General features: G+C 50.8%; 1 protein-coding gene across 1 annotated transcript in view; it reads right to left on the bottom strand.

Annotated features, from left to right (window-relative positions):
• CCDC88C (coiled-coil domain containing 88C) overlaps positions 1-14,543 on the bottom strand; it is a 133,191-nt gene that overhangs the window by 66,494 nt on the left and 52,154 nt on the right. The window contains exon 4 of the mRNA XM_042990385.1: positions 13,919-13,988. Coding sequence (XP_042846319.1) covers positions 13,919-13,988 — 70 coding nt within the window. The remainder of the gene's footprint in view (positions 1-13,918; positions 13,989-14,543) is intronic.

Consider the following 14,543-nt stretch of genomic DNA (forward strand, 5'->3'; position numbering starts at 1 on the left):
CACTGATCTGCATGTGCTGTAGGGGAGGCGGGGGTGGAAGGGATCAAGCTAGAAAGCTAGAGAAAAAGGCCTCTTTCAACCCAGCGATATCCATGTAGGTGTGCAGAGTCCATCTGTTTTCTATGTATGGGTTTATTTTTTTGAACCAAATGAGAATTCCGTATATGACTATTTGTGGCCCTTTTCCGTTCAGATAGCACAAATATCCTCTCATGATAACGAAGGAACTTCAGAACCAGCAGCTCTTTTCAGTGCGTGGGAAGCAAAGTACAATGGGAGAGAGTAATCCCCACGGGAAATACGGAGTCCTCCAAAACACGGTCGTACGCAACTTTACTTTTCCACCACGCAAGAACGTCCAGGAGCCAGAGGAACAAACCACCACGCTCACAGCCTGGCTTCACACTATGGACTGTTTACGCATCGGTTCGGTACCCCCCCCCCCCCACACACACACATTCGACTAGAATACTCTAAAGCAAATCCCTAACATACATGCGGCATTTTTGATGGTCTCATCTTTACTTTGTACAAAGACCACAAACTTATTCAACCAATCTTCTTGGAGAGGTTCAAGTTTTTGATACTCTAATCTAAATAATGTGATAGAGAACATCTTAGTGGCTAATTCTTTATGCACATACTTATATCTTTCATTTAAAAAAAACTTTTCTTTAAAGTTTATTTTGGCGGGGGGGGGGGGGGGGGAGGGAGAGAGGGAGAGAATCCCAAGCAGGTATGATGCTGTCAGTATGGAGCCTGACGCGGGGCTCGATCTCATTTTTTTATGAAATTTATTGTCAAACTGGTTTCCATACAACACCCAGTGCTCATCCCAACAGGTGCCCTCCATCAGCTGAAAAATTCTACAGGATTCTCCCTTTCTCATTATATCCTCTTCTGTTTGGGGGAAAAGGGACAAGCCACATATAGCCTGGTTTTCTTGACAGACTTACCAGCATGAGCTCACCCTGTGCAAAAACAGCCCCAGGTATCCCCAACACCTGCCAGGATAAACAAACCAAACCTGGGTCCCAGGAACTAGTGTGGTTCATTCCAGGTCCCTGGGTGTAAGGTGGGTGTGGAGTGACACGCGATCTTGTCCTAATATTTCTCAACGGAAAAGTGTCTCAAAATAGCTTTTCCCTGACATCGTGGTGGAGTCTCAGATGTGGGGGCTGGACATTCGTTCAGCCAAAACTGAACACCCCTTCCTACCTTCCAGCCTGAAGGCGGGCAGGAGGGGCTGGCGAGCTGGACCACAGGGACCCTTCCGAGCACTCAGATTCCACAGTCTTAATACACTTAGCTTTGACGGCACTGTACACCAGTGTACTGGGCTAAGGCCCTTCTCTTTGCTAGTAAGGTGCACAACTTCATCAGTGTTTGAAATGGGAACATTTTCAGACTTTCATACATTTTTTTTTTTTTTTTTTTTTTTTACTGGAGGCCTTTTACTTGTCCCAAGAGTCTAATCCATAGACATAAATAAATAGATGGCCACAATGACTCACTTCTCCATTAAAGCTGAACTGATGATCAATCACAATTTTAGTGTTGATTACAAGGAAATGCCCACCTGAATATTAAAAGCCGACAATCAGTCTCACCAAAATCTTTCCCTGGCCACAGTGCTGCATCCAGCCCAGGTGACCACCCTCACCTCTGTCCCCAGACACCCAGCCAGTGCCCTTCATACACCTTTGGTGGATAGAACAGGTACAGACCCCTCCCAGCCACTGCCAGTGATTCACCACCTGTCATGGGCCATGAGCCCGGGGTATAACCGGCAGGGACACACAGGAGGAAAGCATTCGCAAGGTCTCCTGTTAGCCCAGACGTAAGTCAGAGTTCACACGGAGAATCTTTACATACTGTGTTCACAGCGAAGGCCCCAAAGGCCCTCATTATATCATACACTAGAATAATTTAAACAGCCCCGATGATCCATCTTCCTGGCTCGCATCAGATGAGCAAACTAAACGTGGGAACAAGCACTGAACACGCCCACTGCCAGTAGCAGGAGCACAAGCCAGTGACTGCAAGGAAAAGACCAGAAACCCTATGTACACACACGCCAAGGCCTCAAAACTACATTCTGTGGCTATTAAAACAACAAAGGTTCTGTTCCCTCAGCACCCAGCACTTACACACCTTGACAACCATGAGTCATTCATTCATTCGTTCATTCACTCACTCACACCTATTAGAGAAGTATGCCTGTTTTGCTAAGTCTTAGAACAGAGTAGGGGGGAAAGGTTTTAAAGGGACAGAGTTTTAGAAAAATTCTCATGGAAAAAAAGTATTTAAAATAAACTTTTTGGTAATGAACAGGGTACCAGGAAAATCACCCCTGCCCTCATTCAAATGAACCAGTGCTGTGCTCATTCTCACCAGGCTAAGTGAATACAAACATTTGCTTATAATAAATGCATCCTGGGGTGCCTGGGTGGCTCAGTCGGTTGAGCATCTGACTTTGGCTCAGGTCATGATCTCACAGTTCGTGGGTTCAAGCCCCGCATCGGGCTCTGTGCTGACAGCTCAGAGCCTGGAGCCTGCTTCGGATTCTGTGTCTCCCTCTCTCTCTGCCCCCTCCCCCACTCATGCTCTCTCTCAAAAACAAAACCCATTCTAAAAAATTAAAAAATAAATAAATGCATCCTGTGATTTACCCCTACACAGATTCCTGTGAAGTTAAAAAAGTATATGAAAATAAAAAACGGAAGAATACAAGTTCCTTCATATCTCCTGGGAAGCTGATGCCCAATTTCTCTCAGGATTTCAACAGTAAGGCAAACTACTGCTATTTTCATAAATCTGCCAGATTGTAGGTTTTGAATAGTTTCAAAACATACCCGAAGACTCAGTGTACTGGGTCCCTGCCAATAAGACTGGCTCAGTGACACACTTAAGCAGGCCAAGAAGAAATAAACCTGCAGGCAACTCCCTCCCAAGCACCCCCAGGGGTGGAGGCTCGCTGAGAACAGAACCAGAATCAACACAGTCCTCTGAGCTCAGACCAGGGGCAGCAATTTTAAAAAGCTGATAAATGCTATGGAAACCCAGAGGAAGGACATCTAGTTTGCAGTAAGGATCAGGCAAGGCTTCCTGAGGAAATGACCCCTGAACTGAGACCCAAGGATGACGAGGGATGTAAGACGCAGGTGAACCAGGGCTCAGGCACAGGGATCATCAGCATGTGCAGAGGCCCAGAGGTAAGGCAACATGGTGTCTGTCAAATTATGAATGCTTTGTGGTTACGGGTGGGTCTTCAGAGTGAGAAATGGGGGCAGGGTATGAAGTGATGTTCATTTCTCTACCGAGTGAGTCACAGGCAACCAAGGGGGGAGGGTCAAAAACATCCGACACCCTCTGCGTCTACCCACAACCCCAGGGGGAATCCCATGACAGCCTGAGCTAATGGCTGAATCTAAGAAAAACCTTCCTTTACTACCTGCTTCCTACAGTCCTGACACAGAGAAACTCACACCGGCCTTAGCAGAAATAGAATACATCAACATATGCTGATCTAAGCTATATATAAAGTTAGATGTTTGTAGCAACCCGCTTCCAAAACAGAAGGGAAACTATCTGATATTGCATGTGTGTGAGGGTAGACAAAAGACAGAAGTAGATAGACAGGAGGTAGATAGAAGTGGTTTTTTTTTTTTTTTTTTTTAGTAAGTTCATTTATTTCTGAGACAGCATGCAAGCGAGCGAGCGAGCGGGGGGGTAGAGAGAGAGAGAGAGAGAGAGAGAGAGAGAGAGAGAGAATCTGAGCAGGCTCTGCACTATCAGCACAGAGCCCAACATGGGGCTGGATCCCACGAACCATGCGATCATGGCCTGAGCCAAAATCAAGAGGCAGACTCTTAACCAACTGAGCCACCCAGGTGCCCTTCGAAGGGTAGTTTGATAATTAAAGTACATGACCCTCTAAAATGTGGAGGCAGAGCTAGATCAGGGCTGGAAAATCCCCTTTCTAATCTCCTGTCTGTGGTACATGTGGCTCGTCAATATCAACACCTTGTTAAGCAGCCTGGAAAGAGGCCTCAGAATCCCTCGGAAAAGAGCACTGGACAGCACCTGCCAATCAACAGAAGTTGACACATGAAACGAAACCTGTCTTCCGTGCCTGGTACGTGATCTCTAGGGTCCTTTTTGGGTCCACTCTGAGTCTCCAAGATGCAGCCCTCTGAATGTTCCCACTTCCTGGTCTCTAGATATGGAAAATAAACCTTGTCATTGATTATTGGTCACTTAGGTATGAAGGTGGGGATTTAGGCAAAGGAATGCTAACAGTCCCCTCTAAGACAGAGCCCCTCCTGCACACCCTCTGCTCTGTTGAGGTCAGAAGGCACCGTGACTGCCTGCAAAGACAGGGTCAGAGAAAGGCAGTGACACTGACTCCTCAGTCTTGCTCGCTCAGCTCTCCACAACCACAGGGGCCCAGGATCAGCAAACTGCCAGCCAGGCTGGGGGTTTAACCCGCACCACCTGGAAAATGGACCCTTTCAGGTTAATTCTGCCCCCGCCCCACCCCGTGCCCTTCATGCCTACGGGCCATTACTGCACTTTCAGTAAAACACACAGTCATCTGATTTAACCCCAAAGGACAGCATTATCTCCACTTTACAAACAAGAACAGGTTCAGACCAGCAGAGTCACAGAACTAAGATTCGGTCCTGCGCTGTTCACCACCTGCTTTGCCCTAACTCCCTATCGTCCTTTTGCCCCCTGAAACTGTCATTACTGAGGGTTACAGCTCCTTCCAGAACAGAACTCTATCTCGTTTAGCATCTGACCCAAATGCCACAGTGCAGGCATTTAACCAGTGCCTGCTGATTGAGCGAGTGACATTAACAGTTAACACTGAGTCCCTGGGTAGAACATAGAGAACAATTTCAGTTTCCTTCCCTGCTGGGATGGAGACTATGCATTCGTATGTACCTATTTGTTCTTAATAATTCTCTATACCGCTCTCCTCTGCTGTGTGTTAGAGTCAATCACTAACTGTGTTTCCCCCTGGTTTCTTGTTTAACAAAAAAATTTTTTTGAAAAAGTGAGAGAGTGCTCGAGCAGGGAAGAGGGGCAGAGGGAGGCTGGGGAGAGAGACGGAGGGAGAGAGACTCTTAAGCAGGCTCCACGGCCAGTGCTCAGCCTGATGTGAGGCTTGATCTCACGACCCTGAGATCATGACCTGAGCCAAAATCAAGTCAGATGCTCAACCGAGTGAGCAACCCAGGCACCCCTCTGTGCTTTCTTATTTAAAAAACCGTTATTTCCTAAGGATGATTACGGGGCTGTCTCACTGATTTGAAAGTAATGCTGTGCTGAACGTGACCCATGTGTATGTCTCTTCAATGTCTAATGGCATCCTGAGACTCACTCACAAGAGCACAGCTCTGTGGGCCCTCCTGAGGACCTGGCTTGCATCAAAACCAGCGGTTTATTATCATTTGAACAGTCAGGGTCACCTTCCGCAGGCACTGCCGAGGAACAGAATGGATGGGGAGTTCCTGGTGGGTGGGCACACGAGGACCTCCCCCACATACCTGTCTCGGTGCATACGGTCTGAAGCAGGCATCTCCACATGATACCTCACTGGCTGAAGGGCGACCCCTAGGAAGCCCTCACCTAGCTTTCTGACACCCAGAACATTACCACACGGGGCCCCCACCAGGCAGGAACATAACCAGGCACTCCACTATCTGTTTATTCAGTTACTGAATAAATGGTTATCACAGGTGGGCTTTGGCAGGCACCAAGTTGCATGGCAGTGCAAACGGTGCAGGGGCCTCCCACGCAACCCCCCCCTCCGCCGACCAGCGGCCCCCTGATCCCGGCATCAGTGCACCCCCCAATCCAGCCTGCCGCCAACCCCCGGATCCCCCAGCACCGCCGGGTGTGGGCAACAAGAGGCGTCTGCCAGCAACAGAGGCAGCTGCTCCCAGATTGGGGAGAACACTTTGAAACAGCCACCCCAAGCCCCTCAGACAGCATGCCCGACAGAAAGGACTCCCTGCCTGTCTCCCCTCCCCCCCCCCCCAGGCCACAGCAGGGGAAAGCTAATTCTCCCTAGCACCGAACAATTACAGATCAGAAAAGCAAAATGCAGAGGCGCCTGGGTGGCTCAGTTGGTTAAGCGTCCGACTTTGGCTCAGGTCATGATCTCACGGTTTGTGAGTTCGAGCCCCGCATCGGGTTCTGTGCTGACACCTCGGAGCCTGGAGCCTGCTTCCGATTCTGTGTCTCCCTCTCTCTCTGTCCCTCCCCTGCTCACAGTCTGTCTCTCTCTCAAAGTAAACAAACATTAAAAAAAAGAAGAAGAAGAAAAGCAGAACCTGACCACAAGAACTCAGCTTGAGACCCAGCATCTGCACTGGTTGCAGGCGAGAGGGTGCCACAGGCAGGAGATGATGCGAGGAAGGGAAGGGTTCCTCCCCACCACCAGGCAGAAGACTCAAAGCCCAAATACTATCAGTGACCATAAAGAACCTTTCACAAACAACATCTCGTCCCTCCTCCTCGGACAGCCACGGCCACAGGGAACAGTGCTGCTGGAAGCCATGGCGTGGTTACCACAGCCAGGGAGCCGTCTCTGTGTACAGACCATCGCTAAGAAGTTTACTCAACAAAGGCTGGTATCCAGGCAGATCCCAGGGCTGTTCCGAAGGCCGGCATTTGGCTGCGCTCTAACACCCGCCTGTGCCTCGTGTTAACCAAGCTTTTCACGTTCCTGGAAAAGCAAAGTGCTGGCTTTCAGCTCAAGTGTCCAGCAACCCCGGCGTTCTAGATGGACCAAAAGACTCCTTTCCGGATCCAGCAAGCAGCACAGGAGCAAAGCAGCAGGCCGTAGCCTCGCCATTTGCAACCACACTTGGATGCTCTTCTGAGCCTGCTCCCTCCAGGACAGAATGGGGAGCATCACCAGGATCCAAATGGCTACAAGGTTGGTTCTCCTTTGCTCACTTACTTCTTCCCTCTTTGTCTAAACAACCTGAGGTTTGGGGCCCCCGGGTGGCTCAGTCGGTTAAGCGTCCGACTCTTGATTTCGGCTCAGATCACGATCTCACAGTTCGTGGGATCGAGCCCCATGTTGGGCTTTGTGCTGACAGGACAGAGCCTTCTTGGAATTCTCTCTCCCTCTCGCTCTCCGCCCCTCCCTCCCTCACGCTCTCAAAATAAACAAACATAAAAAAATAATAAAGAACCTGAGGTTTTCGTAAATACAAAAAAAAAAAAATATGTGCACACAAGAACAAAATTACAGTGAGGGAGAAATGAAAAAAAAAAAATAAGGTTAAGAGAAGTAACACCAGAAATCTCCCTTTAACCCCCGATGGTGGACGCTTGCCACCAGGTCACCCGGCAAGCGGCGGCACTAGGGAGGGCAGAACCGCAGGGAGATGGCGGGGGAGGGAAGCCAGCCCTCGAGATCTTTAAGAGAACACTCACTGGGGCAAGAAGACTGTTCCTAACAAACCTAGCTCTGGGCCCTCTTCCCGGGCTACAGGGAGCAAGCCACAGGCACACAGCCCACACAGGCTCCCTGCTAGTCTGCAGAAGGCAGAGCTGTGCCGTGTGGACTAGGAGGCAAGGCTTCCACAGGGTCTGAAAAGCACTTTGGGGATGCCTTTGACAGGAGAGCAGGCAAACACTGCGAGGGTTAAATATTGATCCCAGGAGTTTCCCTCCGGCCTTTGAAAAGTAAACTTCGGCTGTGACAGAGCTTCCTCCTAGTGTCCTGAGGACAGATGCCCCTCATGGGATTCCCAACACAGTTCCACTCCTGTGGGCTTCTCCCTCCCAGGACACCTTTCCTCTGCTGCTCTGCCACACACAGCCTCCTCCAGGAGGTCTTCCCGGCCTGCCTGGCAGAATTCATCATCCGCTCTGCGTTTTATGGAAAGCACACGTATGTCACTTCTCACCCTGGAAAAGATCCAGCAGCTACCAACGCGGTCTTCCTATCCTCCCTCCCCCAACACGGACTGGGGGCTTCTTGAGCAAAAACAGCCTCCTTGTTTCCAAGGAGGGGCCCTGGACCCAGCGTGGTGGGCATCTGACAATGAAAGCTGGAGGAGAGGGCCGGGCTCAACTTCTCTGTGGGCCTCTGGCCGAGGGGTAGCCTACTCAAAAAAGCAAGGGTGCAGGGCCATTCTAGTCTTCTATGGGGGTGGGGGAGGGGCAGAAATTGGCCCTTTGGTTTCCTCCGTCAGAACAGAGGCCTGCATGAACTGGGAGGAAGCTATGGCACCTGTAGGCACAGAATGCTCCCACTCATCAAGGTGCTTTCTCGGTCACTAGAAGCCCTTCAGTGAGCACCAGAACCGGGAGAAAACAGAAGACCAATGGCCAGCTCACTGAATAGCAATTAATGGAATCCCCAAGGCTATCCTCAAGTGTTCCAGCTGTATTCACAGACAGCACTCTGTAGGATATGGGGACAGCCCCTCCACGGACCCGGGTATCTTGCCTTGTGTTTAAAATCCACACAGCACCGGGCTGAAGGATGACGGTGGCCACTCCCCGATGACCCACGTATATATCCATCTGCAGAACTTAACAGTGACAAATGCGTCTCTTACCTACGGGGCCATCAAGCCATATGCTTCTGAAGGAGTTCCCTCTCCTCTCTGAGCTGGGTTTCCCAACTTAACATGGCTCCCTTCCTTCCACTCTAAGCGTCTTAGGTGGGATCAGCCATTTACAAGTCAGAAAACCACTACTGCACTTGGATACAAACCTTGGAAGACAAACAATGCTCTCTTCCAGCATGACTGCTGAATGATTCATCGGAGAAATTAATTTGCTACCACCTTGGCTTCCTGTCAGACGAATCCAGCCTTTTTTGTGTGTGGCCCGGTGACAGGCCTGGCTGCTGAGAAAGCAGAGCTTGAGGGGACCAGGGAGCTGGTCCAGGTGTGACCAAAAACCTTCCCTCGTTTAACAGATAAAGCAGACATCATCACCTCTTGGTTGTCATGACTTCTTCCAGAACGGACTCTGAGAAACCATGTAAATGTCCCTAATGGATGCACGGCTGGCAAGCTGGTGGGGTGAGGGCAGTTTCCAGCGCATCATCTCCAGTCTCGCGGAGCCACACACACATGGTGCTGGGCACAGATGGACTTCCACTTGACCCTGACCACTGACATCTGATCTTTTGCATCTGTGAGAGCATGTGCTTAACACTTGTCAGCCGCACTTGCTTGAAGGAAGGGAAGTGGGGACAGGAGGAGATAAAGGTAGGTCTCCGGCAGGCATGCTTTCTTTACTGAGCACCTACTATGGGCCAGGTACTGCTGTGGACACTTGGGATAGATGGGCGGCAAGAAGAAGAAAAAACCCAAAGATTCCTGTCCTCATGAGAAATTACATCCTGGGGGTGGGGGTGGGTAAGCAACGCAACAGAGATGAAAAAATAAATGATACTGGAGGGTGATAAATACTGGGAAAGGGGGAGGCAGAGCAGGATGAGGGGACTGGCCTGGGGACACAGGGGGTCGGGAGGGGCACTTGAGCAAAGACTTGTGTCTGGGAAAAGCGTGCCAGGCAGTGGGAACAGCCACTGCGCAGACCCTAGCGCCAGGAGGGAAGGGGCAAGAAAGTAACACAACCTGACTGGCGTGTATCTAAGAGGACCAGCGGCTGTGCTTAGGACAGACTACCAGGGGCAAGGACAGAGCCAGGCAGGTGTCACAAAGCCACTCTGGCACGCAGCCGGGTGGGAGATCAGGGTGGCCATGTGGCAAGAGGAGTGAAGAACTCAGGTGCTGCGAAGGCACAGCCGAGGTACCTGCCTGACAAACAAGTGTGGGTGAGAGAGGTCAGGATTTAGCCAACTAGAAACAAAACAAAGGGACACCCTACAACACCCAGCCCTGGGAGCCACCAGAACAAGGTGGGAGCCACCAGAACAAGGTGGGAGCCACCAGGGCAAGGCTTTCCTGCTCACAGCCATCATGTAAAAGTGAGCAAGGGGCTCAGAGCAGAGTCCTGCGAGACCCCAGCCGGGCTCCAACAAGTGGGGTCCACAGTAATGAGGTACTGGACAGACGCTTCCCAAGGGACTGGCACCCAGGTGACAGACAGCTGCACAACATCGTGCCATTAAAGAGAAAATCCAGAGTGGCAATTCAAGCTAAAGAAGAGAGAATGAGGATTTGGGGCCAGAGGGGCAGGTACTGCAGAGAGATTTTTTTTTAAGCTTGTTTATTTTGAGAGAGGGAGTGAGAACATAAGTGGGGCAGAGGGGGAGACAGAGAAGGAGAGAGAGAATCCCAAGCAGGCTCTGCACTACCATTGCAGAGCCCAATGTGGGGCTCACGGACTCATCAACTGAACCATGAGATCACGACCTGAGCCGAAATCAAGAGTCGGACACTTAACTGATGGAGCCACCCAGGCGCCCCACTGCAGAGAGATTTTAACAACAGTTTAAAGTATATGAAGTTCTTTGGGGCAACTGGGTGGCTATTGGTTGAGCATCCAACTCTTGGGTTTTGGCTCCAATCATGAGCATGGAGCCTGCTTATGATTCATTGTCTCTCTCCCTCCCTCTTTCTCTCTCTGCCCCTCTCCCTGGCTTGCACTCGAAAGAAAGAAAGAAAGAAAGAAAGAAAGAAAGAAAGAAAGAAAGAAAGAAAGAAAGAAAGAAAGAGGAAGGAAGAAAAGAAATAAAAGGAAAGAAGAGAAAGAAAAGAAAAGAAAGAAAAGAAAGAAAGAGAGAGAGAGAGAAGTTCTTTCTCCCATTTACTGAGCAGTTCTCGAATCCCACCCAAGGCAGAAAAAAGAGAACATCCTTTTGTCTGACGGGCGCAGGCACAGCAGGTCAGACACACAGAAAAAAATCTCATAACAGAAGTCATGACACCTCCCTTGTTGGGGTCAGAGCAAGGGGACAAAGGTTTGGCATCTCAGGATGGGTGTCACTGGGACTGGATGCTCTGTTGGGTTCTGTCCCGCCCGCGGCCCCTGGCTCCACTGAGACGCGTTTGCCAAAAAAACAGTAACAACAACCCCAAACTGTGATGTGTTATAACTAACGGTACAGTGTCCACGTGAGCCGAAAAGAGCACAGGCATCTTCCTACGACGTGCGAGGAGGAGTAAAAAGACAGCGCTCCTCTCACCTTCCAAACCCACTTCCAGGCCACCACCCAAAACAGAAAGCAACTTTGTGCTTTATTCAAAAACAAACCCCAAATGCTTCACTCATCTATTTTTTTTTTTTAATTGAAAACAGACGACACCATTCCATAAATAGGCCTCTGCATCTTCTTGCCAACCTTCCCTCTTCCCGGAGGCCCCCTGGGACTTCCGTCAAAACCTACCCAAGCGTGTGCCCAGCTCCCAGCTCCCGGCCAGGCCGCCAGTGCCGTGATGAGCCAGAACCGGTCTCTGTGCACGGCCCGCAAAGACCCCGCCTGGGGGCCCTCCGGGTTTGTCTCGAGGCCCACGCTCGCGGTCTCTTTCCAACCTCTCCTTGAGAGCTGGGGACACAACCTTTTGAGTGACATGTACGGATTCTTTTCTGTGCTGGAGACAATCCACGCACCTGTCACAGTTGGAAAGCAGCTTCCCCACAACGTTCTATACCTGAACTATGGCAAAGGTCACACGACTCTACAGGATTATGACAGAGAGTCACCCCACAGTATACTCAGAATGGGTGAATTTTATGGGATGCAAACTATACCTCAATAAAGCCGTCTCAAGAAAAAGTCAGCGTCCACCTCACCTGGATGTTTCTGTTCAGCGCTGGACCTGAAGTGGGGGCCTCTGTTGTCTCTACATGTGGACAACCTCTTGGCCCCTGTGGTTCAGAGGCTGGAACAGAAACTCTGCCGAGGGGGAGGCTGGGGCCAGGGTTCCAGGGTGAGGAGGAACCTGGTCAAGGGGCTTCCAGGGGACAGGTTTCCCGCCAGCAGCAGGAAGAGAGGACACTGACAGGGAAAAGAAGGGGCACCCAGAGGAAGGTGGGTGAGCTACACAGCACGCCGGGGTGATGGGGGGGCTGGGTGGGGGAGTGGGAGGAGTTTAAGGTTAGATTGAGCCATCTGCCACTGCCAGTTTTGTAGGTCAAAACGGCTGAACACTGGCCCAACCTCACATGTCCGTGTGTGCTATGGATGGGGAGCTCAGACTCCGGGGTCTGCTTACGGGCTGAGTGACCGAGGGCTCATCACTTAAACTCTACGGGCCTGCATCTTCTCACCTATAAACGGGATGGCACAGCCACACCCCGGAAGCACACTTTGATTTCCACGTTTTAATACATACACAATGCCCAGCACACGGCAGGCTCACCAAGGGCTCAAGGAGGGAGCATCCTTCTTTCCTGCTCCCCCGCCCGCCTCTTCGCCTTACGTGGCCGCCTCCAGAGCAGGCGGAAGAGCAGAACGAAGCTTGCACGGCCAGCCTCCCACAGGCATCTCTCTTCCCTTATAAGACCGGCCCCCGAATACATCAGGACAGTTCTGCTTGGCGAAGGAGACCCCCACTTTCCTGACGTTACTACAGAAATACGAGAGCGCCGACTGTCCCTGGGGCCCGGGGCTGTGGCTGGCATCCTCTATGTGGGGGAACCAGGAAATCAAACCAAAACACGAACAGCCCAAAGGCAGAGCTGGGGGCAAAGTGAACCAAAGGCCCCGGTTACCGACACACCCAGTGGGTAAGGGCGTTCGCTGCCAGGAGCCACCCGGTGGGCCTGGGTGGCCTCTGCAAAGCCATCATGCAAGGCCATGAGTGCTCATGGCCAGCTGTGCTAAAGACTATGGGAGGTCATGTGGAGAAAAGGCACATGCACCACCCAGCTGGGGCCCAGGAGGACACTCGCCAGGAGCAAAGTGATCTGATGCTCAGCTGCCCCCGACCTGGTGCCCCCAGATGCTGCTGCAGCCAAGGGTCACGGCGCTAAAATACAACTTCTCTACAAGAAGTGTCCTGGGCTGGTCACTCGGTGTACTCTTCCTTCAGTCTGCAGGCAACTTTAGCTAATGTCATACAGGCAGGAGCAAGGACGGCCAGACTCCAGTGGGAGCAGGGTGAGAGGAGATGCTGCAGAGGAAAGCTTCGGTTCCTTCTGTAGAAGCCTCTACTGTGTGGGGTCCTTCCTGCATTCCTGGACCCTCACCTGTTTCTAGGAGGCCAGAGACCTACGCTAGCCAAGTGTCCGTTGGAACGAGTCCCAGCCAGCTAGTGCACTGTCCCTGGGGCCGGCGAGCTGATGTCCATGAGCCATGGGTGCAGGTCAAGGCACACAACTGTGGCAGGGAAGAAATCCATCAGCCTGTTTAACTCTCCCGGTGAGTTAGCTGGGCAGGTATGAATTAAGCTCTGATTTTCTGCAATGGAGGACATTTCATTCAGTCTTTCAAAGGCACACCGAGTGTCCAAGCCTGGGACTTAGAAACCTTGCCCTCTCGGGCTCCACAGACATGTGGGAGGTATGAAAACAGATACAAAACAGGACATGCTGGAGAGATACACCACAGTGTGAATCAAAGTGTAGTACAATCCAGCGGAAGGGACATCCGTTCGCTCAAAAGGTTCTTAACTTTCTTGCCAATAGATACCACAATACCATGACGGTGTGGCTTCCACATTTACTAAGGAGAGACCCCCAGCAAGTCTGGCCTACGGCTCAGGCACCTAAGCCTGACAAAGCAGTGGCCTCGCCTGCCTCCACACTTGCATATGAGGGGTTGGGAGGGCTCATTCTTAAGGGGGGAAGAAAACATGCTCTTGGCTTAATGCCTCAGAGTAATAAACCACCCTTTAAAATCGCACCAAAATGATCACGTGTTGTCACTGTGGTGGCTCTGAGCCAGCAGCCAGAGCTCTGTCTCCAGCAGCTGCTCAGAGCCGATGGCACTGCCCAGGCACCGCAGGGGGCAGCTTCCACTCACCAGACAGCGGGTCTTTGCCAATCATCAAAACATTGGGCAAATTCATTACGATCAGCTGCTGGAGAACTTCCTACAGAAACAAAGGGGAAAAGATACCGTTAAGAACAGGAAACAAAAGTAAAGAATGATTAAGAAAATTACAGTTTATCAAGTCACTGGACAAAACGTGCAGCCGTTGGATGGTAACTATGAAGGATCCTATAGACTAGGAAGGAATATTTACAATACAAATAAACGTGAAAAGTCAAAGTTAATTATACTTCAGCCTTGCTCATGAACAAATAAAAGTCATGCTTGCATATGTACAGAAACCTCGGGAAAAAGATCTACTGCATGCTAGGATAGAGGATTAGGTGTAGGCTTCTTTTTAAGAGATGTCTTTATTTTTATTTTATGGTCTGCTCATGCAATTAAAAAAAAGTACAGAGTAAAGATTACAGAGATGCTTCTGAGTCCCCACGACCTGATGATTCGGGATCCTAGCATTCAGCAGGCCTTTGGTACAAGCTGTAAATGAGGAGACTGCTCTCCTTTACGACACTGGCTTCCCTGGGAGAGGGGATAAATCACAGCTAATCTGCACCGTTAGAGGCAGCGCGCGGAAATGAGCCGCCTTCTGGCCCTC

Source organism: Panthera tigris, chromosome B3, assembly GCF_018350195.1.
Source record: "Panthera tigris isolate Pti1 chromosome B3, P.tigris_Pti1_mat1.1, whole genome shotgun sequence".
Classification (NCBI taxonomy): domain Eukaryota; kingdom Metazoa; phylum Chordata; class Mammalia; order Carnivora; family Felidae; genus Panthera; species Panthera tigris.